The sequence below is a fragment of the Medicago sativa genome, chromosome 8 (genome assembly GCF_051527215.1).
Source record: "Medicago sativa cultivar Bolivia chromosome 8, Bolivia_mono, whole genome shotgun sequence".
Lineage (NCBI taxonomy): Eukaryota > Viridiplantae > Streptophyta > Magnoliopsida > Fabales > Fabaceae > Medicago > Medicago sativa.
The window spans coordinates 27,416,520-27,441,365 of record NC_140756.1 but is presented as its reverse complement, the minus strand read 5'-3'; the positions used below and the strand labels follow the sequence as shown (position 1 = coordinate 27,441,365).

Here is a 24,846-nt window from a genome sequence, read left to right as displayed (position 1 = left end):
AAATTGTATATAACTGCTATAGCTACATTCGCTCACTACAATTCAAATGTGATTATATAAAGAATTTAAAGTACAAACCATTATTTTGGGTGTTTATATTGCAAGTGTCTGACAATTCAAGTATATAAAATGTCAAATTGTTCTCATAAATTTCCTAAAGTTAGTTACAACATTCTTCAGTCGAGTAATTCTAATAAAGGTGATGATGTGTTATGTAATACATCACCACCTCTAATAGAGATATTATACAGAAGAGTATTTTGACCGATGTTAGATAATTTGAGGAGAAATTTGCTTTTTCATAAATTTAGGGTTTCAAAACCCCATAATGACGATTTTCTCTTTATTAAACAAAAATTGATTTGGAATTTCATGAATAAAAGTATGGTTGGGTGAATAGAATTGGGTATCATAGTCAATTATGGCAATTTTAACAAAACTTATTCATCAAGTAACATTTATAATAATATATTTAAAATGCTAAAAATACTAAGTTTAACAAGAAAAATCTTAATTTTTTTTTATAGGATGGACTATAGGTTATGTTCTTTTTAAAAGGCTAAAAATACTATATTTACATAATTAAGATAGTAAAATATAATAAATATTTATTAGAAAAAAGATGGATTAAATTAAGAAGGAAACGATCAGAAATACCTTAGTTCGATAATACTTGGACAATGATTGAACAAATTTTACTTACATTCAATAGAATTGCTAATTAGAGCAGGTGACACATTATCGCCCCTAGATAGCTAATAGTGGCGGTTCTATGACTATTTGCGGCAGGTGTGTCAACATGACTACTAATTGCAACCGGCTATATAAACAAAATTTGGTCAATAAAAATTAATATATTTGATTTTTAATTTAATTATAACAAATACATGTTGATCTATTTTTGTTTATATTTTGGAACGGAGAAAGTATGTATCTACTTTCACCGGCATGGTTTCTTTGATCCAGCCACTACATATTCATTTTCCTTGTTTGCATAACTTCTATTTTTATTTGACACTTGGCAAAGTTTCTTTGAACCTGGTTTTTAGAAAACCAGATCTAAGTTTAACATGAGTTTACGGTTCATTAGTTCAACCGGGTTATAACTTTTTTTTTTTAATATTGGTGAACACAGTAACTGTACTTCACTTAATGATCTAAAGAACCTTTAAATACATGTAGGGATGGCAATTGGACCTAGGCCCGATGGACATCCGCAAAAAATACCCACAATGGGTAGGGTAAAACCCCGTTTTTATGGGTATGGGCTTGGGTCCGGGTAATTACCCGCAAATGTAGATGGGTATGGGTGCGGGTTATTGCACTATACTACTCAGCCCTGCAACCCGCATATACATATTTATATAATATAATAAATATTTTATTTAATTTTGGTGCACAATTATTTAATTTATTTAGCTATTTAAGCATAAAGCTAAACCTAAAAACTAATACGGTGGTTGTCTCATCCTTATCTTCATAAGCTCACGAGCTACAAATTTATGATTTAAATCAATTTGATGTTTATTTTAGCATGCACTTGTTTATATGTATTTTGAATGTTTTTATTTTAATTTTCAAGGAATATTTTGGATGTCTTTTTATTTGGCTAAATACTATAATTTCTACTATTTTATGAGTTGCTTTTAAAAAAATTGGATCATAGTTTTATTTCAATTGTGATGTTTTTTATTGTCTTTTTATAATTAAAGTGCGAGTAATGGGTACGGGTATGGACACTTAGGTGCCCATAGGGTATGGGGAAGGGCACTGAAGTTGTTACCCACGAGGGTATGGGCTCGGGTACGGACATTTTTTACAAACACGGGTATGGGGATGGGTACTATAGTACCCTATCTATTGGGTACCCATTGCCATCCTTAATTATACAAGAGAAAAATTTATTTAACAAAGGAAAGATTTTAAAATAGTGGTAGTGGTGCCAAAACTGTGCGGCAAAAACAAAGGAAAATGGTACAACGTTTTTTTTTTTTTTTTTACGTTGGGAAATAGTACAATTTTAGAAACATGTCATTGTCGTTCGTACAACAACGTACGTGAAGTAACCAATAAGAAGTCGTAAACGAAGCACCTTTGTCTTCAAGTGTTATCATGACTATTATGTCCCATCGAGATACCTCTTGTATTTTTTTTCATCAGTAATGCCTTTCCTGTTTTCTTAGGAATAAATACTTTTAAATTCTTATATACTCGTCGCGTATCTCATTTGAGTTTTATAAAGTTATTAAGAAAATGATTAGTAATGTTAATTTTAATAGTAAATCCATAAAGTTAGGTGGATTCCGGCAAACTATTAACAAAGTCTAGTGAATTCTGGCAAATTTCCATAAAGTCCGGTGGATTCCGACAAACTTTTAACAAAGCCCAGTGCATTCTAGTAAATTTCCATAAAACCCGGTAGATTCAGGCAAACTTTTACAAAGCCCAGTGGATTCTGGCGAACCTTTTACAAAGTCCGATGGATTCCAACAAACTTTTTACAAAGCCCGGTGGATTCTGGCGAATTTCCATAACGCCCAGTGGATTTTGGCGAACTTTTACAAAGACCTGTGGATTCCGGCAAACTTTCACAAAGCCCAGTGGATTCTGGCGAACTTTTTACAAAGCCCAGTGGATTCTGGCAAACTTTTTGTAAAGCTCGGTGGATTCCGCAAAACTTTCACAAGCCAAGCGGATAGCTTGCAAATTCTTATCTTATCAAAAGTGTCATCCCAGTGTGTCTAGTCAAATGGTGCCACTAAAAAGTTTTGTCTCTCGATTAAGCTATCTTCACCGATAGTAGACAAATTTCAAATCATGTGTTGTCTCTCGATTAAGCTATCTTCGCACCGATAGTAGACAATATCATCATCTTTTTACATTTTACCTCGATTAAGCTATCTTATACTGAAAGTAGGTAAAACCTATCAAACTCTTGTCTTCATTAAGTTATTGCTCTGAACCGATATGATAGTAGACAACCATTTTCCCCAGTGAAACTACATTACCCTAGTAGAGTCGGATCCCTTTCTCAACAAATTTGGGTATCCCGTTGTTATCTCCCGTTACAGTCAAATCATCTTTGTCGTCCTGCATTATACTTGCGTCACGAGCATTTCACATCATCTTAGGTAAAAAAATGGTGTACTCTGTATTTAAGTCTCTTCGGCCCGTCAACTCAAATATTCCATCTTCAAATCTCCAGACGAAGAAACTTAAATAGGGGCATCTGTCATACCCCAATTTTTGACCTAAGATCCAACATTCATACGCCATTTAACCCTGAATAGTCTTTGACTTTTCAAAGAAATTTTTTGCAGAGAGGTATTTTAAAATACCTCATTTTTTGTTCCGATTCGGGCCCTCTTCTCACTTTATTTTTATTTATTTCCACCTTTTATCTTTATTTATTTTTTTATTTTATTTTATTTTCTCTTTATCATTTTAGTTTATTATTTTATTTTTATTAAAATGTCCAAAAGTGGCTAATGGGTCAAGATACGTCCATGGGGTCCAAAATTTTTCTCAACAACATGCTACAATTCCAGGAATCAGTCAAAAGGTCAGCTTATTGTTTCTATTTTCATGAAGAATGCGTTTCACCATTCAATGTCCTCTTTATTCTCAATAAACGTTTTTCTTTTTGGAAAATTGTTATGGCCTTAAAATGGGTTGACAGGAACAGAAGAAAAAAAACAATTTTCTTTTTTCCTTTGATCACCACTTTGATTCCATTTTCTACGCAAGTAAGTTATAACAAAAAATGAATAAAATCAAGAGTAGGGCTGACAATGAACCGAACCAAATCGATTAAAGTTCGTAATTTGATTCGACAATTGATTCATTGAACTTGGTTCATGAACCAAATGAGCCGAACTTGAGGTAAAAATTAAGGTCGTCAACTAATTGAGTTGAACTTGACTATATGTAGTTCGACTCGTTTGGTTCACGAGATTACTCGATTATATATATATATATATATATATATATATATATATATATATATATATATATATATATATATATATATATATAGGACATATCTTTATATGAGAATGGTGAGAATGATTATGTACCATTAGATTAAAATAGAAGGCTTAGATTAAAAGGATCCACTTAATGAGTAACGTGGACATCATCATTTTTCTTACTGTCGTGAAAAACCACCTCACCAGTTCCTTCGGACCAGGAGTTGCTGCTGTTAAAAAATAACGCAGTTACACGCTGTTTTTCATTTAAGCCATTGGATTAGATTACAACATTGGGAAGTTTTATGGCACAACTTCATCCAACGGCTGACATTAAAACTACGGGAAAAGTTAGAGCACCAAATCCCAATCCAGTTCCTCTCTATCAGTTTCTCTTACTCTTAGTATCCCAAATAAATAAATCTCTCTTGAATTGCAATCCTTTTAATTTAAACCAGAAAATTGTCGAATGGAATGAAGCTTTGGAAAATCAATTCTATTTGAAACAGAAAACTGTTGTGTTCAGTACAAAATCAAAATTGTTCTTGTTTGATTTTGAATTTTGGATTCAATTTTAAATTAGATTTTTCCTAAATGTTTTATTGAAATGGAAACTCCGATAGGACAGTCGACGGACAGTGATGACAGAAAGTGGATACACAGTGGGTGCGAATGGAAGACAAAGTTGGGATGAGTGATTCCTTGTTTGCCGATTTCGTTCTTCGCCTAGATAAGATTTTAGATCTCCTCCAACTAAGAAAATAAATTTAAAAGTAAAATTTGGTTCAGTTTTTGTTTTGATTGTTTGGACGGCAAAATCAAACACTGAGAATTTAAAAAAAAAACGAATTGGGACTTTCGCCGGAACTGGTGGGGTTGTGGGTTTCGCCAGAATCAATGGTGGAAGGTGAGGGAAATAAGAAAGCGATGAAGCAGGAAAAGGAAGATCTATAACGCGCTAAGAGGAAAATAGAGGCAAATTTGCAGTTTACATTGTTGGCTTATGAAATCTTATTAATTACCAAATTCATTTGTGTTTTCTGAACGGGGATGTGGTAGGTAGATGAAGATGGTGGGTTTTAGAAGATGAAAAGGTGTGTGTTCACTAGAAGTGAACTGATGGATATGGTGAGTCGATGCACATGTGTTGCTAAAATTGAAATTTTTAATCTAAACCATCTATTTTTAATCCAAAGGTTGATAATTATTTCCACCATTCTCATATAACATAGTCATTCTCATAAGATATGTCCTATATATATATATATATATATATATATATATATATATATATATATATATAAAATACTTTAAAAACTAAGGCAAACACTTAGCAATAATAGTCCCGCATCGTAATATGCGTGAAAAATGGAGGATATGATTATCTATAATAAGACACACATATGCCACAAGAAGGAAAAACTGGGTTTAGTGGTTGCATAGCGGTGTTAATCACTATGTATAATAATAGCCTCATCCAGTCCATTAAAAATTGATATAAATTCCAATATATTTATGGGTCAAAAATTTAAATTCTTTGACTTTTTAGTTGTATGGTTCAAGTGACTTTACTCATTTCCATACCTAAAGTTATGTGTTTTGAACAAACGAATTGAACCTAATGAGCCGAACCAAACTGTTCGTGAACTTTAAACGAGCCGAACTTGAGCTGAAAAAAAAGTTCGTGTCAAACTCAAACCGAGGTTCGAATCGAGCCAATTCTTAACGAGTTGAGTCGAGCTCAAACAGATTCGATTCGACTTATTTCCAACCCTAATCAAGAGGTTCCCATAGAATACCATGGATATTTAGGGTGCTAACATCTTCCCTAAATATAACTAACCCCCGAACCCTTAAATCTTTTAAAATGTGGTATTCGAACTTTTTCCCATTCTTTTGAAAAAATTAAAAGTTCAGTGATGAAATAAAAATAGTGAGTCTATACTAATTAAATAGTTTGACCTCTAAAAAATGACGTGACACATGCATTGCCTCCTTAGAACATGTCTTTGTGTCAATATTTGCTTCCATTAATGGCGCAATAAACATGAAACACACTAAATTGTCAAATTCCATCAAATATTAATTGATTCTAACATTTCTACGACCTTTATGAATCTTTGTAAACTTGAGAAAGTTTCAACTATCTCATATTCAGTTGCTTAATACTTACTTAACTTTCATTCTCCTAAAAAAAATTGACTGACCGTAAATTCGAATGTCGGTTCTAGAGTAACAACTTTTTTAATTTTAGATGTAAAGTAAGCCCATTAAATATGTTTTTGGTCCCTATAAATATACCAACTTTTCATTTTAGTCCCTATAAAATTTTCCTTCAACTTTTAGTCCCTCAAAAATCTTCCGTCTTTAGTTTTGGTCCCACTTTTAAAGCAAACTCATATGTAGAATAGATATTTTTGAATAAAATTTTGCAGAAAAATTCATAATATTATAAGAATCTCTCTCAAAAAAAATTAGATTTTTTTAACAAAACGTGAATTTAATATGAATTTTTATATGTTTGACGTTTAAAAATTCATAATTAATTTATGTTTTGTTAAAAAATTCTAATTTTTTTGGCGATTTTTTTTTTACAATATTCTACACATTTCTGTACAATTTCATTAAAAAATACAAAAATTAACTTAAAAATAAGGACTAAAAATAGTGATTGAAAATTTTATAAGAACTAAAAGTTAAAGAAAATTTTTAGAAGGACTAAAATGAAAAAGAGGAGTGATATTTTGACAACCAAAATCAAACAACTTTAATGACAACCTTTTTTTCTCTCTTCTTATTGGACAATAACAATAGAGAGAGAAAAAGGAAGAGAGAGAATAAAAGTATAATGTGAGTATGAGAGAGAAAGTTGTCACAAAAGTTGTTTAAAAGTGGTTGTTTAAATATCATTTCTCAATGAAAAATTGGTATATTTATAGAGATTAAAAACATTTTTAACCCTATTTTTTTTTTTTTTTTGACATATTTTAACCCTATTTTTTATGAGTGCTCGTGGTGTAATGTTATTTTAAGAGCACTAGTGCCCTAGATGTATATTTGTGGAAAGTGGAATTGGCTGTCATGTCACGTGTCATACAGTGGGAATGGCGAGGGCAGAAAATACCATTTATGTAAAACTACTAAGGTTTCTTCTCCTATCGAAACGTGTCAGTGTGACAGCACGCAAAACTAATCAAGTATCAAATTAATCTAACGAAGGAACAGTGAATTTTAATGCCTTTTGTTGTGTGGAGGGGACCACTGAGCGTGCATGAGCTGTTTCCTTTCCATACATTTGAAAATGTTAGATCAATCAGATGATGATATAGTTGCACAAATATGTGTGCTTCTTATTAAACCTGCTGCTGTTGTTACCTTTTCTCATATGCAAGCATCCTTTTATTAGAGACAAAGGGTGCTTACATATAGAGACGGAGGGAGTAATTTCTACTTAAGATTGGTTTTGGGAATAAGATTCTCTGCTGTAACAGCAGGGTGCTGTAATCAATTACAGCCATATGATCACAATTGAATGATCAGGATTGTTTTAACTAAAAAAACACAGTTTCAATCTCAACCGTTTGATCTGAGATGAACAACTGAGATTGGAAACTGTGTGTAATTGTGGGCTTTTTCTACAGCAGGGAAACCTGATCCTTCGTTTTGTGCACACAACCAATCATATTTCAAAGACACATCTTTAAAATATTAGTTAAGAAGATAAAAAAATTATATTAAAAATAATATTTTTCAAACTTTTAAATATTTGATAACATAATATTTGTTTTTCAGTTGAGATGAAATAATAGTCATTTGGAATATTATACCTAAAAATGTACTCTTTGGAATATTGTCCACCCATATTCCTTTATGGGACACGCATTCTATTCAATGATGACATTGACATTGATAACATATGATAAAATTGAGAGAATTTTTTTGAGAGAACTCTTTTTTTCTCAAGTTTTTTTCTTTCATATTACTTACGTGTTATCAATCTCACCATTAAATTGTTTCATTACTCTCATTTTTATATTGATAGTTTTTCTGATCTATTCTATTCAATCGTGAAATTGATAAAACTGGAGAAAATTGAGAGAATCCATTTTTATGTTTAATGATATATGTGGTGAGACCTACATTATCCCTCGATGAATCGGGATAATTGAGAATTTGATTTTGAAACATAAAAGATGGAGATCACACATTGAAAAGGAACTTGATATAAGTTTGTTGTTTTTGAGATGAAATTGATAATTGATTGTGAGAATAAAGATGAAAAAAGAGGATTTTTCTCTGATATGGTAAATTACCCCCAATTCATCAAGGGGTAATGTAGAAAAAACCAATATAATATAAAATAAAGTTAAATTGTTTTCATGTAATTAGCTATAACTTGTTTTCATAAACTATCTTAGATGATTTATGAAAAAAAGCTGAAAAGAGCTTATGAACAATGTCATGACCTATTTTCATATGTTTTTCACAATAGTCTCACAAGACGTATACCAATTTTTTTTTTTTTTTAAGGAAATACTTATACCAGCTGATAAGCTCAAATAAACCATTTCCAAACAAGTCCTTAAACCCTCAACAAATAATGCTAATAACACATTTACTAATACAATTTTTCATTTAAATGTGGACACACCAACGAGGATTCAAATATTGGTTAACCACGTTGTGAGAGTCTGACCTCTTATGTTAAACTCAATATTTGTCGCGTTCTAATACATTTTTTTTACCAAACTGTTTTTAGCTAAAATTCAAATAAGTCCCACGATTTTCAAATGGACTTCAGTAAATTTGTTGATTTCACATAATATTGATATTACTCGTTTGAATTACTCTCTCCATTTTAGAAAGAGTATCGTTTAAGTATTTTACACACTTTTATTAAACTAATCTTATTATCTATTGATGGGTACCCAGCATTAGAAATGTAAAGTAGACATAATATTTTAAAAGTAGTATACATGGAATTAATTAGAGAACACAATTGAAAAAAATTTATAATTTAAATTAAATAATAAAAATGACTTTCATTTTAAACAATTATTTTTTACTAAAATGACACTCATTCTAAAATTAACCAGATATGCATACAATATTGGACCTCCATTTTTCAAACAATGTTAATATCCTTGTAATCTATTAATTATTTTACAAATTAAATTCTTTAAATCAAATTTATCTCAATAAAAAAATTAATTTATATAATTTTTTTAGGGAAAGATTATCACTATAGTTTACATGTATTTAATCATGTGTTGTCAAATAAATTAATAAATATATGAGAGACCGTGTAAGTTAATAAAGGAAAACAAAAAAAAAATAAGGTCTCCGTCTTCCATTGGGTGTATTATATGTTGGTTTTAGGTTTTGATGTTGTATCCTGCTTGATTTGTATTGTGTTTTTTTTTTTTTTTTTTTTTTTTGCACGTGTCGTCGTCTGATCTTTATTCTGAACTTTTTGTATTGGCTCGAGTACTTCTTATACTCATTTTTCTATATTATTTAAGCCAATGTCATTTAGATCATAGGTTTGAGAATATTATCAAACAAATAACTACTCTTACAATTCACCACTATTATCTATCTGAATGATAGCATACATTGTGCATACAAGAAACAAATCTAAGATACAATGATGAGACATTTTGCCTAACCCTTATTTTTCTTTTGCATAGTCAGAGGGATTAATTTAGTCCTCAACTAGCTACACCTTTGGAGAAATGCGCCTTGATCTTGTTTCTGGAAGACCAATGAACAATTCAGTCTCCACATCTGAACTTGGACTACTTTGATCTGCATAAGGTTCAGCTTCAGCTATATTTTCTCTCTGATCCTTTATTGCTTCCTGTGATGAATAGTTACCATACTGCAGACAAATTTGGATTTCCATTCTATAGTTGAAAGATTTGTATATTTCATGTTTGATGTCAAAAGTTAAAGTTACAGCTAGCAAAAGTTGAAATAATAACGGAAATAGAGACGATAAAAAATGAAAAAGGTGTCTAAATCCGACGTCTCTAACTCTTAACAACGAAATTAGAGATAGATCTAGCCTTTTTACGTTGATAAATTTCCGTCGTCATTTGAACTTTTGTCTAGAAGTTTCAAGATTTCGATGAATCTGGATGCTTTGAATGAGCAAATTTAGGGGGGAATTAATTCTAGATAGAAAGTGAATTTACCTTCTCTGTGAGCATGGCATTTTCAGCAACTAGGGTTTTTTCCTGAATTGTATTCAAAATAATTGTCAGAATCTTTTTGATGTAATGCTAGCTGGGAACATTTTCAATGTGCATTACTTATGAAGCTTTTTTTATTTTCTTGGTATGTATCATGTAACTAAACAGTAAACACAGTTGTACAGTAGAAAAATGTTCCCTAAAAAAAAAGTAGAAAAATGTTAGCATTTCAAGTCATAATTGTATAGTAGTCTGAATTCGACCACAAATCTTATAACAAATTGATACACTGTAATGCAATTGATTTTGGGATTTGAATTATATTTACTGATAAAGATGCAATCACAATTGTGGCTGCTATTCTCTTCAATATCAACGATCGCAACCTTAATCGCGACTGCTATTTAAAACCCTAATAAAGTGATCCTAATTGATAACAAACATTTTTTGTTCAAAGAAGCAGATGCAAATGTTAACCATCCTGTTAAATATATAAACAGCTTACCTTTTCCTTTAGCTGCTCAATTTGTTCCCTGAAAACCTGAGTCTGAATAATAGAAAGTTCAGATTTAATATCATCCGTAAAATTTAAAATTATATAGGCTTGTTGATTTATCATGCTAACCTTTTTTGCGCGAATTTTGCTTATACTTCTCTCTAACTGTTGTTCAATCTTTTGTAGTTCATCAATGGAACAAGACCCTAGACCTTCTCCTAAGAGTTTCCTGAGGGAATGCAATATAATCTGTTCATTATAAGTAAGGGAAATTAATAATTAAATGTAAAGATATTTATCAACATGAATAGAAATTCTAAATCTTTCACCGTTTTGAAGTCTCAAGAAGGTCAATCTTTTTCATCATGTTTTCTGCTTCTTCCTTCAATTGCTGTAATATATAAAGCAATTTCATTCAAATTTCAAAGTCTCTTAAGTTGAAATGGAGTGTCTAAATAAGCAAGTATACTAATTGAACTCCAAATTACAATGTCCATTATTAGAATTAACTATTAGGATATACATTATACTGGAAATGTTTCAAATATGAGGGAGGGATATTTATCTTTCACAAGTCTTTTGCATTTTTTTAGTGTACAATCTATTGCATCTTTATTTATTAATAGAAAATTAATATATATAGAATAAAAGGAGTCACAGATAGAAATAAATGAGTATCAACAGAAACAAAAAACTTAAAATTCCCTACACCCCTAGGAAATACCAAAAAGGCAAAAAAAAGTGCAGAAAACACCCAAACAACACCTAAACCAACAACACCAAAAGAAGAAACCACCCAGAAAATTGCTCTTCTAACATCCAAAGCTTCCTAATAACACATGGAAATGACTAAAAACACCCCTAGCGGTAGTTAACTACCGCTGGGTATAACTAAAAAAACCGGCGGTAGTTAACTACCGCTGGGTATTTTGGTCATTTCCATGTATTATTAGAAAGTTTGGGCCGTGAAAACAGCAACATTCAACCACCCAACCCCAACATTAGGGCTAGCCTAGAAACCCGCCAACAAAGAGCCCAGACCCAAGGGGAGATGGACCAAGCTTACTACCCCAAGAGTGTGGCACAAACATGAAAGATACTGACGCAAGACCCCGCTCAAATGCACCGAAGCACGACCCCTACTCAAGAACCTACTGATCCTGGCAGAGGATCGGTTCCACCAGCCAATCACATTAGACACAAGAGTGACTAGAGTCCTCTCAAAAAACCAATACAAGTATTGAACTAGATTTTATCAACCAGTTGCTCAACATCTAATGACATGTCAGAGAACACCAGATAAATGTGAGCAGACCAGATGGGCCACACCACTAAATGTCAGATCAAAAGAAAACCACGCCTTCCCTCAAAAAAAAAAAAAGAAAACCACGCCTTAACTTCTCACGCCCAGATAACCCAAGTCAACCCTCAAAAGACACACCAAATCCCTTTGCAGAACTGACTCCCATCCTAACCACATAAAAATCATATACCAAACCCTAGAAGCTACCCCATAGGCAACAAATAGGTGACTAACCGATTCTGGCTCCTCCCCACAAAAGAGTAAATATTAATCTAACAATTAATTAATAACGTTTATCATTAAAAATAACCTAGAAGTAGAATACAATTTCATTTCTATATTATGTGTCTATTTATAGGTGCTAGATGTTCCTAGAAGTAGAATAATTTAGACTTTTGTTTGTCTTTTCTACGTTATATTATTATAGATATTTCTAGATTATAATTTAACCTAGACAATAATAGAACAATCTACAAATATTTAACAGAAATACATACTTTTTAGCATATAAAATATCAAACTTTAAAAAAGTACTATTTAATTTCTGGATGATGAATGGGAAGACAGCAATAATAAGAGGTATATGTAATAAACCTGAGTATTTTCAACTGATTCAGATGTTGTTGGAGTATTATTAATCCTGGAATGACTGCGGTATCGTTCAATTGTTTCTGGAATGCTGTAACATTAAATCCAATGTTACATTTAATTCAGAGTCCAAGTATTAAGAAAATATATAGGTACTGGCTAAATAGTTAAAAAAAATTGAGAAAACACACATGCTGTAACACTAAGGAATTATTAATGCCCTAATTTTCTTTCATTTTTGGAGAGATTATATGAGGGTAAGGTATTCAGTTTCATTCTCTTGAGTCATTGGAGAAGCAATCCCAATGTGCATCTAAAGGATGCTATGATACTATCTATTATAATTAGGGTTTTTCTATCTGCATTATTATACAATCAGTTATTAAATTAGTAATTCTGTCAAGAATTGTGAGTCTGGTAGGAAAGTGGATATAAAGTTATTGTTAGAAAATTAGGAGTCTTGGATAAGTGTTTGACGTAATCGCTAGATTCCGGTGTGTATGAGTATCGAATTTATATCATCAAAATTAAAAAGTAGGAATATTGTGTTATAAACTAATTAACGATTTACATAATATAGTTGGTCCAGAATTGCCGCTCCTAGGGTTCTTGCCGCCGCTACCCTTGTGAGGGATTTTGCTGTCGTTCGCTGAGAAATCTTCTCTCCTGAACGTTTTGATTTGCCTTGTGCTATTTCCTACCATAATTTTCCATCATCTTATTGTTGATTCCATCGTGGTTGATTCCATTTGCCGTTATGTGCTTGATCGCAAATTTCAAGGTGACATTTCTTTAATTGCACTTGTTATTAGAAGTAAAGGTAGTCATGAAGATAAAGGTACATGTTGCTGCTTTATTCTTTTTGGAATTCCACATAACACCAAAAAAACGCAAATGAGTATAATCAGTTGGAATTGCCGAGGTCTAGGGAGCCTGAGCGCAATTCCTAATTTAAAATTCCTAGTTCGGTATTATAAACCGGATGCCCTCTTCTTATGTGAGACACTAGTCTTCAGAAATAAAATCGAAGAGTTCCGTTACATTCTTGGCTTTGATAATTGTTTTGCTGTTGATAGGCAAGGTCGAAGTGGTGGCTTAGCTTTCTTTTGGCGTAATTCATTTAATTGCAGTATTACTAATTACTCTCAAAATCATATAAATGTTGAGGTTGTTGAAGATGTTCAGGGCAGGTGGCAACTAACAGGGTATTATGGCTTTCCAGAGGGTAGACGAAGAAGAGATTCGTGGAATTTTTTGCGGCAACTGTCAAATAGATGTACTCTTCCGTGGTGTATCATCGGTGATTTCAATGATATTTTATATGCCAATGAAAAGAGAGGAAGAACTGATCGGCCAGTTTGGTTAATCAATGGTTTTAGGAAAGCTATTCAGGATGCAGGTTTAATTGATATCAATCTTGATGGCTACCCGTTCACCTGGTTCAAGAGTTTGGGAAGTGACAGAGCGGTTGAAGAAAGACTTGATCGAGCTTTAGCAAACGAAGCCTGGTATCAGATATTTCCAAATGCCACGCTGGATAATTTGGTAGCTCCGGTGTCGGATCATTATCCTATCTTACTGAACCGTGTCCCCGTTGTTCGGCCTACGAGAGGTCCAAAAAATTTTCGTTTTGAGAATGCATGGAGGATTGAACCAAGCCTAGAAGATGTAGTTCATTCTTGTTGGCAGCAGTATAATGAGGGTGACATAGTCTCAAAATTGGAAGGATGTGCTGAAGATTTAAAACATTGGAGCAAGACTCACTGCAATAAATTGAAGATTGACATAGAAGAGTGTAAAAGAGATCTTACCAGATTTCGTGGGTCAAGTGATATGGTTTTTTATGAAGGTTTGCAACGTCGAATGACACATCTGTTGGTGCAAGAAGATTTATATTGGAGGCAGCGAGCGAAGGTTCATTGGTACAAGGACGGGGACCTTAATACAAAGTTTTTCCACTCGTCAGCCACAGCTAGGAAAAAGGTGAACAAAATTTCTTCACTGGAAACAGATGACGGTTTGAGAGTTACAGAAGAGGTTGAGATGGCAAATGTGGCTAAGAATTATTTTCATGAGATATTTCAAGCCAAAGACAGTGTGACAACACCGGTGATAGACGCTTTAAGGCAAGTGGTAACAGAAGAGGATAATATTAAGCTAACGGCGCCTTTTCAGATAGAGGAGTTCAAGGAAGCGATGTTCTCAATGCAATCAGACAAGTGTCCAGGGCCGGATGGTTTCAATCCAGGTTTTTACCAGCACTTCTGGAAAATATGTAGTCCAGATATTTTTAAAGATTGTGTTTCTTGGCTAGCCAACGGACAATTGCCGGCATCGTTAAATGCTACTAATATTGCACTTATTCCAAAAGGATCCGAGCAACGGACAATGAAGGATTGGAGGCCTATAGCACTTTGTAATGTGTTGTATAAGGTGTTATCGAAGGTGCTCGCAAATAGATTAAAGAAAATTCTTCATAAATGTGTCGCAGATAATCAGTCCGCTTTTGTTCCTGGGAGATCCATCTTGGATAATGCGATGGTGGCTATAGAGGTGGTTCATTCTATGAAACTGAAGACTGGTGGTAAGAAAGGAAATGTGGCCCTAAAACTGGATATCAGTAAAGCCTATGACCGAATAGATTGGTTGTACTTAAAAGAGGTGATGATTAAATTGGGTTTTTGTGAGCAATGGGTGAAGTGGATAATGATGTGTATAGAAACTGTAGATTACTCGGTGTTGGTGAATCAGAAGTCGGTAGGCCCTATAATTCCAGGTAGGGGTCTCCGTCAAGGGGACCCGTTATCCCCGTACTTGTTTATTTTATGTGCTGAGGGACTTTCTGCTCTCATCAAGCAAGCTGAAATTCGAGGTGAATTGCATGGAGTCAAAATATGTCGGAATGCGCCTATCATAACTCATCTGTTATTCGCCGATGATTGCTTTTTGTTTTTCAGGGCTACAGAAGAGGAAGCTCATAGAATGAAAAGTATTTTGACAACTTACGAGGCTGCCTCGGGCCAGGCCATCAGTTTACCTAAGTCAGAGATATATTATAGCAGGAATGTGGATGTCAACATACAAAATACTATTACTTTGATTCTGAATGTGCAGGCAGTACTAGGAACAGGTAAATATCTTGGCTTACCTTCTATGGTAGGAAGAAACAAGCAAGCAACTTTCAACTTTATCAAAGATAGAGTTTGGCAAAGGATAAATTCTTGGAGTAGTAAATGTTTGTCTAAGGCTGGACGAGAGGTAATGATAAAGTCTGTTCTGCAATCTATACCTTCATATGTTATGAGTATTTTCCTGCTGCCCTCTACTTTAGTTGATTCTATTGAGAAAATGATTAATGCGTTTTGGTGGGGAAATGGAGGAAATAATGCCAGAGGGATTCGATGGCTGTCTTGGGACAAACTCAGTGTACACAAGAATTATGGAGGGATGGGATTTAAAGACTTAACAGCTTTTAACATGGCAATGTTGGGCAAACAGAGATGGAAGTTTCAAACTCAGACAGAGAGTTTAGTAACAAAGTTGTTTAAGGCGCGGTACTTCCCTCGCTCTGATTATCTTGGTGCAAAAATTGGTCATAACCCAAGTTTCGTGTGGCGAAGTATATTTAGTGTCAAGAGGGTTGTTCGTGATGGAGCAAGATGGAAAATCGGAAATGGTATGAATATTCCAATTTTTGAGGCGCCATGGTTGTATAATGGAGGAAGTATCTCAGGGGTGGGGCAATCTGATGTAGTCATTGAGCAGTCAAAGATTCATTCTCTCATTGACCATGGAAATCATTGTTGGAACAATCAGTTAATCAATTATTATTTTGACAACACAGTGGTCCAGGAGATACTTAGAACGCCTCTGATCAGTCAAGTAACAGGAGATCAATTGATTTGGAGGTTGGAGAAGAATGGTCATTATTCAGTTAGAAGCGCTTACAGACTTTGCATGGAAGTCATTGCGGATAATTCTTTTCTACATTGTCCTGGTAATTGGACAAGTCTTTGGAGGTTGAGGGTCCCTCCAAAAGTTAAAAATTTGTTATGGAGAGTGTGTAGGGGGTGTTTACCAACGCGAGCAAGACTGTTAGATAAAGGGGTAAACTGCCCATCTACGTGTGCTATGTGCGAGGAAAGTTATGAGGATGCATCTCATGTGTTATTTGACTGTCCGAAGGCAAGAAATGTATGGCTGAACTGCTCTTTAATAGACAAAGTGAACTCGGTAATGCGTAATAACAATACAGCAGCTGAGATCATTTTTGCTCTATTACATGAGTTATCAAAGGAGGAAGCTGAACAATTTGCTATGAATTTATGGAGTTTATGGAAAAGCCGTAATTTAAGAATATGGCAGAATGTATCTGAGACTTGCCAGGCCATTACAATTCGTGCTAATCAGCTATTACAACAGTGGAGGACAGCAAATGAGAGGAAGCAGATCAGTGGTGTAGCAGGAGGCTCAGTGGGGCTGGTAACAGCAGCTGCAGCGCAAACAGCAAGTGGAAATAGGGGGCTAGTACAAGTGCAGTGGACAAAACCGCAGCAAGGAAGGCTTAAGTGCAATGTTGACGCGTCATTCTCGGAAACTTTAAACCGTGTTGGTATTGGTCTATGCATTAGGGATGCGGCTGGAAATTTCATGAAAGCAAAGACGTTGTGGCTTAGGCCTATGTGTACACCGGAGGTTGGGGAAGCGTTGGGCTTATTTCATGCTATCCAATGGATGCAAGAATTGCAACTTACAAACGTGGATTTTGAACTGGATGCTAAGAAGGTTGTAGACTATTTTCATAAGGGCAGCAACGATGTTTCAGAGTTTGGTGCAATACTAGAAGAATGTAAAAGATGTTGCAATTTATATTTTGAAAACTCTAAGGTGGAGTTTAGTCGGAGACAAGCGAACGAGGTCGCTCATACTCTTGCTAGAGAGGCCTTATTCTTAGCTAGTCCCCATGTCTTTAATGATATACCTCTTTGTATTTTGACATTGATAAATAATGAAAAGCTATAAGATATTTACCCTCAAAAAAAAAAAAAAAATTAGGAGTCTTTGGTGTAAATTTCTCGAAGAAAAATAAGGTGATGATATTTGTAACAGTCCAGGTTTGTTTTAATTGAGAAATTTAATTTAATTTTTTTTTTTTTGTGGAAAGAAATGTGCCTTATCTATTGGGAGGTGTAAAGGCTTGGAGGCTTATTAAATAAAGGAAATGAGCCCTTAGTGTCATTTTGGAAGGGTGTTAAAATTGGCTACTCTTCATTGAAAGATTTCTTTCCTCGACTGCATATAAATATTTGTGAAAATAAAGACTGTTTTGATTTCAGAAGCAAGAAAAAAGTTGGATAACTTTTAGGTTTTCTTGATTGTTTGGAGGAGGAAGCTTATGGTGTAGAAAGAAAATATTTTGGTTGAACTAAATAATTTATGCAATTTTTGTCTTAATCATTATGAGGATTTATAGTTTTGTTTTAAAAAAGAAAAAAAATTATTTAAAACTGGACTTGAAGGAAATGGTTATTAACGTGTTGTCCAAGAGTTTAGCTTTTAGGTCAAATCTTTTTCGTGGGAAGCTCTTATTAGAAAATTTTCTTACATGTGTGACTGATATTCAAGTGTGTTTTAATGCCCCGTATGATGATTTTGCTCCTCTTTTTGGAGTTCAAATGTGAGTTGTCAATTTTATGTTAATTATGAATGAGTTAAATGAATTAATGTTATATAAGAGAGCTGAATCTTAAATTCAATGTCCTAAGGTTTTGGACGGAGATGTGATTTTAAGTCCTCTTGGTGTTCCTGATCATTTGTCTCTTATTACTCCTGCTCCTCCGTATTTTCCAACAAGAACTATTAGAGTTTGGTTTGACTTGATGAAGGAGAAAGACTGGACCCATATGTAATGGATCAAAGTAAAGTGATGTGGGAGACTCACTTGAGACAGATCATTGAGTACAAGTGTGAGTAGTTACTCCATCATCAAGCATGAATGCATTAAACGAATGATATATAAAAGATATGATGATTCATATACTCAATGTCCTTTTAGTGGAGTTATGATCCAATCTCTTAATTGTCTTGATCGTTTAGTCTTTTGTTGCTTTTGCTCCTCCAGACAACCCTAAAACTTTTTGACATTGAAATTTTTCTTTCAGGATTTGATTTGGTGTGTTGGATTGTTGGGTTATGTTCATTTATGTAAGCTATGTTTGAAGTTTTATTCCCTTTGTCTATTAATTCTCGGAAGACTTTCTATTCTCAGAAACATAACTAGAAGGGGAGTGTTAACGGATGGAGCAAGTTTGATTGAATTGTGTGTTTTGTTCGGACCAACTTGAGGTAGAGGACCATTAGTTTTTGTAGATATTGTTTTTGTTGGGAGGGTTTGGTATTCGATTTTCAAGTGCATCAGAACGAGAGTGATTCTATCCAGAAATGTGATCTCTATTTTTTATTATTTTTCAACAAAAACAACAAAAAAGGTTAACTCTTATTTGGCATGCTACAATTTAAAAATTTGGGAGACACTTAATGTGGTTATTTTTTTATACAAATAACCCGGAGGTGGAAGAGATAGTTGACGTCATTAAATCAACCTCTTGGAGGTGGTTTCTAGCTAAGAAAAAGGGGGGTCTTGCACGTATTACGAATGATTTTAGAACCCTCTTATTTGTTTTAATTCTTATTTAAAAAATTGGGAGGCGCCTAATGTGGTTATTTTTTATTCAAATAACCTGGAGGTGGAAGAGATTGTTGACGTCATTTTTTTGTTCTCCGAAAGATATATATTTGGATTTGATTATACATGTATGCGTTTGTACTTTTCTTTCAAAGGGTATATTTGTAACTAGCTTAAATCGATCAATTCTAAACTCCACTTGAACCTTGCTCTCCATCCTTAAACTACTCTTCAAGACAAAACGGATCAAGTTCAAGCCCCATTTGAACCTTGATCTAGACATCGACCTCCACTTGCATCAAACCACATTTGATAGTCCCACAAGCATCTAAGTTTGATCATTCTTCTTGTATCCAACTATACTATGTAGTCCTACAAGCTTTCACATTTAACTCTTCAGCCCTCGCAATGCCTTCTCCCATCTCGAATTAATATTTTGTGCCTAACTACCTCAGGAAATTGTCAAAATCGAGATCCCACTAAAGATCGTTAGGGTATAGAAAAAGCGTAGATCGTAGGATCGTAACAAAGATTGTAAGATCCCACGTAATAGACAATATTATACTAAAAACTAAGAAAAATAACCTTTCATTAAAAAAAAAAATTCCATTAAACATAATTCTCATTGTCTTAAGCATCTTCTAAAAATGTTCATAGAAAAATAAAGCATCATCTTAAAGCATGGGGGTTGCAGACGAGGAAGCACAAGCAAGAGGATAGATGAAGACACATTTTGGTTGGGAAAAAACATGAGAAATATGAGAAATTGTTGGACTGTTATTTCTTTCTTTTTGGAATTGCTATGTATGAACATGAGATATGATATGAGAAAGGGGGAGGATGTGATAGGAATTTATAGATGAATGAAAGATGAAAAAAATGAAGAAGATGAGAAAAATTCCGAATTTCCTAACCTAATGATTCAATTAAACACCAACAAGTCCCAAAACTGAAATTAATGATTGAATCTGGCCTTTAGAGTGGAAAATGGGTCAATTTCCGGCAGAACGGACTAGTTCCGTGGTCAAAAGTTGCGGGTCGAAACCGGGTCGGATTATCAGACTGTAACCAGACAAACCACATTCCCTGACGTGAAAAAAAAGCGCAAATTCCGCAATCCGGCGCTCTTCCGCGGTGCGCCACCTGCTCCATTGTCTTCTCCGATCTTGGACCCGCTCCAAATTGGTGGAGGCATCATGACTCGTAAGATCGTACGATCTTGGGATCTAGATCGCGATCTTGACAACAATGATTGGGACGTCTATTGCCACTTTGATGCAAGTTCATACTCTTATTTTATGTAAAAGATAGCCTTCGGAGATTATGGTTTGTGACCTTGATCATGCCATGCTAAAAAAATTGTGATCACACTATTAATTATTTAATGTGGAACACCACAAAATCAGCAGAGATCTTTCCATTTTTTTTAAACCCTGCATCATATATATGTTATAGGAAAAGAAAAAAATGCTAGAGTACGAACTAAAACAAAAATATCCTTAAAAAAATAAAAACTAAACCCAAAATATAAAAATATCCTTACTAAGAAAAAATAAACCCAAAGTATAAATATTCACAGATATTGTAGGAGGAATCAACTCTTCCTTATGTAGTGCAGATAATAATAAATAACTAAATTAATATTTCATAGATATATAAGGATAGTACCTCTCTAAATTAACTGTGTATGATCTCTCACTTCATCTTAATATACTGTATGTCAGTACTTCTTACATATGATACCGTAACTACATGTGATGTGCTGCTTCTTCCTGTGCTAGTTTAACTTAATGTAACTTAATGTTATGGTGTGGAGGTACTAGGATACTATTTAATTTCATGGAGTTAAAATTATCTCTATTTGATGGTTGTTTTGATTTTATTTATGTGTTTGATGTTGTTAAATTTTGATTTTGGTCTTGGATTGTGTTAAAAATAGTAGCTTTATGTACTTTTTTTAATGGTTTTGTTGAGTTTATGGATAAGATTTAAGAAATCTGGAGTTAGAACCCTGGAAACTAACGTAAACACTAGTCACGGAAGAGGAGTGTTAGAAATACGTTCTATTTTTAAATCGAATTTAACCCCATCTTTCTTGTTGAGTGTAATTAATATGTATGTCTTACATGTTGGAAATAAATCTCACATAAAATGGTAAGAGATCCACATTAACTTTAGAGTTTAAAAATATAATGTTCATAACACTTGTCATGTCAAAAATTAGACCGTTGTAATCTTTGTAATCGTATCTTTTGTTTTTGTTTATAGGCTTAAATAGGTATTTCGTCCCTGCAAATATAGGCTATTTGAATTTTCGTCCCTGAAGTTACTAATCCTTCCAATCTGCCACTGCAAATATTAATCATTTGAAAAATGGTCCTAATTACATCTGATTAGTAACTTCAGGGACGAAAATTCAAATGACCTATATTTGCAGGGACGAAAGACCTATTTAAGCCAACCACCTCGCCCAATCATCACTTGCCACATGGGCACCACGTCGCTAATGACAGCCCACCTCAGCAAAAAAAAAAAAAAAACCTAGTTAGGACCAAAAGTCAAATGATTAATATTTGCGGTGGCAGATTGGGAGGATTAGTAACTTCAGGGACGAAAATTCAAATGGCCTATATTTGCAGGGACGATAGACCTATTTAAGCCTTGTTTATAATATTAAAAGGAGATAACATATTTAATAGAAGGAGTACTAAACATAAACTGAAAACATACAAGTTTGCAAGAAATTTATTAGATCTATTAAAAATCAAGGCTAACTTTACTTTGTGAAAACGTTATTTATTTTTATTATTTATTTTTACTTTCTTAACATTTATGTCAGTTTCACTTGATAACATCTAAAGTGAGTCGCTTTGATAGTGTAAAGATATGTTAGTAAGGTATGTATTTTAGAAAATAATGACTAGTTCAGTTCTTTAGCATTTTCATTGTTTCAGAAAATAGAAAATAGAATTCCTATTTTCTTTCTCTCACTTCTGAAAAACAAAACAAACATAAATTTTAAAAAATAAAAATAAATTGAAAAAAATTTCACATAGAGTAAACAAACTCTAAAGAAACCCTTGATAAATAAATTATACCAGATGCAATATAATCACACAATTTTTGAACAAATAAATAAATTAATTAATCAGAAACAAGTACATACCTAGAGCTAGCAAATTCATAAAGCGTCCCTCTTGGTGAGAAAACAATAAGAGCAACCTCAGCGTCACACAACACTGATAATTCAAAGGCTTTCTTCAACAAACCACTTCTTCTCTTTGAGAATGTTACTTGCCTACTTGTTGCGTTCTCTATACGCTTCATTTGTGTCTTTCCTCTCACCATTTTTTTTTCTTTTCTTTGCTGAAATCATAAAAACAAGAACAACATAAATTAGGTATACAAACACTTATAGCATGAAATTTAAAAAAAAAAAAATATTGAATCCTATTTCAATTCATAACAAAAAAAAGTCCTCACCAAGAAGGAAAAACACAATTTAAACCTTGTAAGGAAAAGGGATGAAAATATTAGCCTTTAAGATCTAGAAAGTTATGGAAAAAAATATTGCAAGAGATTAGAATTAGAATTACTTACCACCCAATAAAACCAAAGGAACAAAAATTCTTAGAAGGGTGTTTGAAATATGAAGGATGAAAGAAACAAAGAAATGGGAAGTTAGTGAAAAAATTCTTAAAAAGTATTTGATGACTAAATTAAATGGTGTAAAATAGCTTCCTAGAAAAAAGGGTCTAAACACCTATAAAGATTTAAGAGCTTTTCTGATTAATTGATATAGGTTGAACTTACCAGCAAGAAAAGCAATTTCAAAAGGAAACAGATATGCACCAAATTGGCAAAATCAAAGAAAATATATGTATAAAGGGTTGTGCCTAGAATAGGAAAATAAGGAAGGGAAGGGTAGAAAATGAATAAGAGTTAAGGAATCAAAAGAAAGTAGAAACTAAGCACACCCAAAAGTAGTGATCCATAATTGAGGTAAGTTCAAGGAAAAGGATTGAATTTGGATTTGACTCTCTTTTTTAGCAAAGAGAGAGAGCAATGACACAAACCTACCTCACCATATTAAGAAATAAATGATTTTTTTTGAAGGAATAAGAAATAAATGATTGTTTCGTATTAGAAAATTGAAACCTCATAACTGCTTGTTTTGGTAAAATCAGGCTCTACTTGCCCAAAAAGAGAAATTTCTAGATTAAAGTCAATAGCAATTTGAAAATGAAAGGAAAAGGAAAATATATTTTGTGGGAAGAAAGGACAGATATTTGGTAGTAGTGTTACTAATTAATTTAATCAAATTTTTAGTAAAATATATATGTATATCATGCATCTCATCTCCCAATGCCTGGTTTCGACTTTCAATTGCTTGATGGTGAATTATAATTTGTACTTTTACCAAATATAGAATCTGGTTAAATATGTTATTGGTCCCTACATTTTGCGCAACTTTAAAGAATAATCCCTACATTTCAAAAAATGTTTTTAAAATCCCTACATTTTTGCTCCGTTACTGCAATTAGTCCTTGACGTCAAATTTTGTTGTCTGGACAAACAGAAGTTGCCACATAGACAACACTAGGATGCTACGTGGCCTAATTAATGACATGGGATGCCACATGTCAAATATTATTTAAATTAAAATTTTAATATTTTTTATTTATTAAATAAAACAATAAAAAAATTATCAAAAAACATGTAGTCTTCATGTTCCTTCTCCTTCCTTCACACTTCCTTTGCCTTCCTTCAACATCAGCTACCACCACAACATCACTCCCTCTGTCTTTATCTTCTCTCATGCAACTCCATTGCTTCCACCTTCAAAATCTACAAAAAAAAAAAAAAAACCATGAAAATGAAGAGAGAGAAAACCCTAATTCCCCTTTACCCCCTTCCTTTCCATCAAGTTCAGCCACGATTTTTTTCCTTTGTTGTTGTTGTAACACCCTATTTCTAATAAGCGGTAAAACGCGCGAATACATCAGAAATATTCTAGAAATAGATGCTACGTCTCCGAATAAACCACAATACATACATGCATAAAGATCATGTTACACAACATAGCAGCGGAACAGACATATAACTCACAAAACATCCCCACATCTCAACAAAATACACTTGTATTCTCTAAATCTCAATTAACAAATAACATCTCAACTCCAAAATACATGGTCCAAAAATAAAAACCAACTTGCAAGAACTATCCTAGATCAGAGCCCTAATCTAGACACTTGCATGAAAAAGAGGAACTCCACTCCTCGGCATCAACAAGCAAACAACTAAGCATCCTGCACGCCGTCTACCCGTCCATACAGAAAGGTAGGCGGTCCACCACAGACCACTGAGGGTTAGCATTACATCATCATAATCCACGAAAAACATTTATCATGAACATTGGAAATGAAAGAATATATTCAAGAATAACAATCCATACATATATTCATAAGTAATCACAACACATGCATATTATCATTCCAAGTTCATCTCCACAAGTGTATCATACACGTATCACATATACATAACTCTTCCTCCTAGAACACTAGCATCACATGATTATTATCATCCCCCATCACTTACATTTCAAGCTATCA

General features: G+C 33.4%; 1 protein-coding gene across 8 annotated transcripts in view; it reads right to left on the bottom strand.

Annotated features, from left to right (window-relative positions):
- Positions 1–9,438: 9,438 nt before the first annotated feature.
- The window catches only part of LOC146898043 (MADS-box protein SOC1-like), a 51,158-nt gene continuing 35,750 nt past the window's right edge, over positions 9,439–24,846 (bottom strand). Inside the window, exons 1-9 of one of the 8 annotated variants that reach the window (XM_085734363.1) lie at positions 23,048–23,516; positions 22,835–22,863; positions 22,401–22,600; positions 12,556–12,640; positions 10,988–11,049; positions 10,788–10,887; positions 10,668–10,709; positions 10,166–10,207; positions 9,439–9,849 (exon numbers count right to left, since the gene is read on the bottom strand). In XM_085734363.1, the coding sequence (XP_085590489.1) occupies positions 9,688–9,849; positions 10,166–10,207; positions 10,668–10,709; positions 10,788–10,887; positions 10,988–11,049; positions 12,556–12,640; positions 22,401–22,582 (675 nt within the window). In that variant the 5' untranslated portion in view covers positions 22,583–22,600; positions 22,835–22,863; positions 23,048–23,516 and the 3' untranslated portion in view covers positions 9,439–9,687. The other 7 variants (XM_085734368.1, XM_085734360.1, XM_085734367.1 and 4 more) reach the window with 7 other exon arrangements.